Source organism: Elephantulus edwardii, unplaced genomic scaffold (assembly GCF_000299155.1).
Source record: "Elephantulus edwardii isolate Elephantulus edwardi_28Jun2011 unplaced genomic scaffold, EleEdw1.0 scaffold00096, whole genome shotgun sequence".
Classification (NCBI taxonomy): domain Eukaryota; kingdom Metazoa; phylum Chordata; class Mammalia; order Macroscelidea; family Macroscelididae; genus Elephantulus; species Elephantulus edwardii.
In genome coordinates, this window is record NW_006399846.1 from 6,298,222 (window position 1) to 6,304,221 (window position 6,000).

Below are 6,000 nucleotides of genomic sequence, written 5' to 3' on the forward strand. Positions count from 1 at the left end.
AGATAGAAATCAACCATGCAGAGTTGGGGAAGGTGGCTGAGGAATTAAGGGGGGGGACTCTTAAAGCAGGGAGGGCTGTGAGTAGATGTAGAGGGGGACCTCCTCCAGACTCTCTACAACTCTCCACACACTTTCCCATTACTCTTCTTTTATTCCTTGTGTTTTATGAATCTAGGACAACAGTTTGATCTTCTATGAATGCAGTGCCTATACCGGTCATAATGCCAAGGAGTCCCTGTTCCATTTAGCCAGGTAAGAGGCTCACAGATCACAACCACTCCACTGAATCCAGCTGTGCCGGGCCCGGAGGGAGGTGCAGTCTATACCTCTGCCCAGGAACCTTCCTTTTCGCCATCCAAGCCTTCTGAGTAGAAGAGATGACGGGCCAGGTCTTTGTGTGGAATTTGAGGGGTTAGACACTGCCTTCTGAAACGTACTGGTGATGGAAAAAGAATACCCCTTCACACTCCTCTCCAGCACTGTTGCAAGGTCCTCTAAATGCTAAGGGCCTCTATCTAAAACATCCTTTTTTAAATGCAGCTACTCTTGGGAAAATGGTATCACAGGGTCCCTCATTACTAGCCAAATATTCTTACAAGGATTAGTTGGCAGCCAGATGGGAGCAAAAATGGAACAGAATGTGGGTTCCTAGGGAAATGAGGAGAAGCCAGGGAGATGAGGGTGTGTGGGGGTAAATCCAAGGTATTGCGTTTCATGTGTTATGAAAAAGACTGGTCCCATGGAACTATTAATTCCTTAAGCCCTTGACCATAATAAAATAAAGACAACAGAATCACACTGGGCATCATTTTTCAATATTTGGGCCTTCATTCATTTATCTGTCTAGACATTCATTTCACCGTTCTATTCACCTATCTGGATCCGTGCATCCATTCACTCAAACTGTACTTAATATTGGTTAAGTATTGCCAAATGCTCATCAAGGGGCATTTAGAAAGCATTTTCATTTGAGTAATTAAATATTTAGAGAGAGTCTTTGTATACGTTGGAGGAGTTCTAGAATTATGGAGTACCATGGGGGGAAATGATAGTCTTTCCTGACACTGAGTCCCTGGGCTCTTTGACTCTCTGAGCTTAGTAGTTTGTGTGTTGTTGATAGTGGTGGTAGGTGTTGTTGAATCGGTTCCAGCTCATAGCAACTCCATGTATGACATTAATAAGCATTGCCTGGTCCAACACCATTCTTACAATCAGTTGTTGTTGGATGCCATTGCTGCAACCACTGTGTCAGTCTATCTCCTTGAGGGTCTTCCTCTTTTTCAATGGAAAGGAGACTGGTCTCTGTGCTTATATGTCCAAAGCATATGCATCAATATTTCACCATCCTTGCTTCTAAGGAACATTCTAGCTATAGTTTTTCCAAAACAAATTTCTTCATTCTTCTGGCAGTTTATTGATATTCTTCTTCACCAACACCACAATTCAGATGTATCAACTCTTCAACCTTCCTTATTTATTGTCCAACTTTTACGTGCATATGAAACAGTTGAAAATACTATGACTTAACTCAGGCACACCTTAGTCCTCAAAGTGACATCTTTGCTCTTTAGCCCTTTAAAGAGGTTCTTTGTCATAGATTTACCCAACACACATTTCTTGATTTATTGACTCTAATTACATACTCCCTGCTCATTTGCGGATGATCTTGTGCATGAAAAAAAGGTGCTGAAAAGGTGAAAGTGCATCGATAGAATAAAGCAGGGATAAGATATTTACCTTGGAAGCAGGAGTGGCACACACTTCAGTAAATAGCTTGCCTCTGGAAACCCTATGAACCTGGAGAAAGGATGAAAGTCACGCACACAAGTATCGAGGACTTCCGTTCATAGGGTCGCTATGAGTCGATGGCACTCAACAACAACAAGAAGATATTTATCACTGTTTTTAATCCTTCACTTCCTGCATGTGATCTGGAGCTGTATCCACACAGGGCAGGCCTTCTGTAGGGTCAACAATCAGCAATCCTATCTTTTGAGCCTATATGGTCTACCTATAATTATGCGTAGCTGTTGTAGAAGCACAAAGAATATAGTGTTAGCCTTCAAGCAGCTCTTTCTCTTGGGTGAGGAAGGGACCGAAGGAAGCAGGACGCCATGGTGCTGGGTGAAGGGCTGTCATAGAGCTATCAGGAACACTTGGGCCAATATAGCAGATTAGGGGAGACTTTCTGGAGGAAATGTCTTGAACAGCCCAGGTTGATTAAACTCTCTGGCTTTCCTTTTTCCTACAATTAAGAATTTAGACCCTCCAAAGGCACATTTTACTTGCTTCCTCTGGCCCTCTTTATTACCTGCTTGGCCTATAACCTGAGAATGGCTGGTCCATATTGCCAGCCCCTGGGCCTTGCAGCTTCTCTAGTACTGACACTGTATTTCCCCCTCCCAGGATTCTTAAGGAGCAAGAAGACACAGTCAGAGGAGACACCATTCAGGTCAGCCGCTCTGCCAAGAAGAAATCCTGCTGCGGCTGATAGGACACCTTACCTGACCGTGACCTCGGAGGCTGAGGTCCCAAGACACACGCTGGACTCTACGCAGAGGTTGCTATGTGGACACAAGCCACCAAGGTCCACAGACTTTGTCCTTGTCCGTGACCAGCCTTTCCCCAAAAGAAGGGAAGCATGGCGTGTCAGGAAAGTGGCTTTTGGGTGTATTGGGGTCTTTCTCATCCTTTCTCTCTTTTATAGCCCAGATTTCCATTCCTTCTAGTTCAAATTGGTTTCCTGGAGGAAAGACAACAGATGAGCTTTACTAGAATTGCCACTATGTGCCTCCTCCATCTTCCTTCTCTGCCCCCTGCCCTTCTGAGCTGCAGTACTGCGGTTGCCATGGAAATCATAGAGTTCAGACTTGCTGCTTCATGCAGGCCGGACATACAGATTGGGCGATGTTGGGGTGACTTGTCCTGCTTTGGCTCCTGTTCTCTGGAGGCTAATGGAATACCATTGGTACATGATTCATGGGCCTTAAGATACATGTGTTATTGAGAGAAGCAGACCAGAACACCCACATTCTAGTTCACCCCCCCCAGCACCCTGAGGTCCTCCCCCCCACCCCCGGCCCCAGTTTCATATCCTTCAGGGTCTGGCTTCTGGGAAGGCATTTGCCGCACAGATTCTTTAGAACGGAACCTTACAAAGAGCCCCTCATCCCCACTGCCCACCGCAACCCTGGCTCCAAGGTAGGCTGTGGTCATCAGTTTATATGCCTGGGGTTAAGGGAATAGGCTTATTTCTTACTTAACTTTGACAAAGAGATGAAAATCAAAATAGGAGGGGTGGGAGGAAGCCCATCTGCTGCTAAACAGAGAGACCATTTCTGAAGGGTATAAATAAGGTGTAAATATACCGATAGAAAAGCCATTTTCTAAATGTTCCTTAAAATAGCTCTGAGGAGAATCATACATGATGATTAACAGGCTAGATTGACGTGAAAGGAATGAGGTCCAATGCTAGGTCCTTAGTTACTGACTTAATTTTATTTTACCTTATTACAGAAAATAATATTTTAAAAGAAATCTTTGTGATGTTAAATTTTTGCTAGTGTTGACAAGTGAGTGGAGTGTAATGGCTGCTGGCTTCAGCATCCTGTTGGCTGGAGTGACACAGGGCACTTTGTGATTAAAATGAGTGATCTGGAGCCTTGTTCTGTTTCCTTCAGTGAGGTGGGGTGCGTTCCCAGTCCCTGACTGCTCCTGCCTCACTAGCTGGCTGGCAGGGGTACTGGCGAGGAGAGTGTCCCTGCCTGTGATAGTCGGTTAGATGAAAACCTCACTGCCCATTAAAATTCTAGGACCGCAAATCCAAAGGGAGCTCTCGTGGCGTAGTCCACTGAGCGTTACACTGCTAACCTAAAAGCCGTGCCTCCCTGGTGGTTCAAATCCACCAGCTCCTCTTTAGCAGAAAGATGAATAATTTCTTCCCATGCCATTTTCAGCCTCTGAAAACATACTGGAGGATCAGCTACGAGTTGGTTCCACCTCAAAGGCAATGAATTTAAGGTTTTGAGTCTTGGGTTACAGATCCAAGCCCCCACTGGAAAATGGCTGGTCCTTACCCAAGTAGTTCCTGGGTGGAGTAAATAAATGATTACACAAGTCAGTAGCTCAGACCCACCCAGAGGTGCCTGGAGAACAGTCTTGTGATCTTCTAAAGATCATGGCCTGGTAGACCCAATGGAATAGTTTTACTGTTTGCATGTGAGGTTATCATTAATTAGAACTGACTTGACAGCAGCTAAAAACCACAACATTAAGTGAGGCAAGAGAGATGCAGTAGGTGGTTTGAGATGCTTCCAAACAGCCGACAGGTGGGCCCAAGGGCATGGACCCCTGCAACCTCCTGCTTCTTAAAATAGTACCAACCTTCTGCAACTTCTCTTCCATCCAGACCTTGTAGGGACAAGAAAGCCCATTGTTGTTGTAGTGTACCTTCAAGTCAGATCCAACTCAGAGCTGACCATCTAGTGGGTGTTTAGAGGAAGTGAATCACGTGAAAGAAGATTGCCTATCTTTCTCCCATGGAGCATCTGGTAGATTCTAACCGTGTGCCTTTCACCTGGCAGTACAACTCCTTGAAAGTAGGACTGAGTTCCAGTCTGACCAGCACTGTATGGTCTTGAGCAAGCCTACTATCTCCTTGAGCCACTAGATCCTGATCAGAAAAATGGGTGAACTATTTAGTATGGAGCTATGGTGGCCTAGTGGCAACCCCGAAGTCACATAGTTCGGTGGGAGAAGGATGGTTAGTCTCCTCCCGTGAGAGTAACTGTTCTTCCTGGTGTAAGCATTTATGAAGACATGATCTATTTCCATCCCAGAGGTTAGTTACCCTGAGCTCCCATACAAGGTTGACAAGAATTCACAATAAATCTTTTGCTAAACGAGAAAACTGGTGATGGTCTCCTTAGTGGCATGTGCTGGAGGGTGAGGGCAGTCCAGAAATACCTCCCAACAACACTTTGTGTGTTGTCAAGGGTAGAATAGAAGGTCAAGAGAGTATGGAAGAAGTAGATAAGCTCTCCTGTTTGGGTCAAAACCCCAAGGTAACAATTGGGATTTATGGGCCAAGCAGAGCTATGCTTGGAGTTCCCTGGGCCCACCTGATTCCTTCTTCCCTAGTGCTTAACTCCTCATTAGGAACCGCAGCCATTTCTAAAAGATGCAGTCAGGGCTTAGAATGGGGTTGGGGCTCCTGGTGCATGGCTTTCTAGTAGTCACAGTAAATCTCTACTATACTCCCCGATTAAAACAAGCTAGGAAGCAGAAGTGGCATCCACTTCAACAATAGCTTGCCTCTGGAAACCCAATGGACCTGGAGAAAGGACGAAAGTTATATACAGGAGGTGTTCAGGACTTTTCTTCATAGGGTTGCTATGAGTCGCCTGCTACTCGATGGCACTTAACAACAACAACAACAACAACATGCCTCACATTATCAAGACAGAAAGAGAGGGGCAGGGAGGAGGAGCTTCAGGCCTCTACTGTTTCCTTCTCCCATCCTACCGGAAAAAAGTGTGGAAGAGAAGGACTTTGGAGAGACTTTGAGATGTTCCTTGCCCCTCGGTCTTAGCTTCCTTCCTTCTCTCTCTTCCTGTTAAGCTACTGAAGTGGCTTAAAGATCAAAGCAATCCGGGAAGCTGTCAGCCTTTCCTGGAGCAGACAGGCCTTGGGCACAAGACTGTCAGAAAAGTCTCGTGACTCTGTTTCATGTTAATTGCTATAATGACCTTGAGCAAGTCACTTAATCATGCTAGCGTGGAGTGCTCAATAACTATTTCCCAGGCACATTTCAAATACTAGACGGGAGAATGTGTATAAAGACTCAGCACAGTGTCCAGCACATAAACCAAACACCAGAGCCACTGCTATCCAGTCGATTTAGACTCATAGTGACCCTCATTGGGATTCCAACACATTAAATCTTTGTGGGAAAAGATTTCATGTTTCTCCCACAGAACCACTGGTGGACTTGAACCACCA

At 45.4% G+C, this 6,000-nt stretch overlaps 1 protein-coding gene across 1 annotated transcript in view; it reads left to right on the forward strand.

The window, feature by feature from the left end:
- Positions 1-2,491, forward strand: part of EFCAB4B (EF-hand calcium binding domain 4B) — a 136,163-nt gene extending 133,672 nt beyond the window's left edge. Inside the window, exons 16-17 of the mRNA XM_006891301.1 lie at positions 176-252; positions 2,407-2,491. Of these exons, the coding sequence (XP_006891363.1) occupies positions 176-252; positions 2,407-2,491 (162 nt within the window). The remainder of the gene's footprint in view (positions 1-175; positions 253-2,406) is intronic.
- The last annotated feature ends 3,509 nt before the right edge of the window (positions 2,492-6,000 follow it).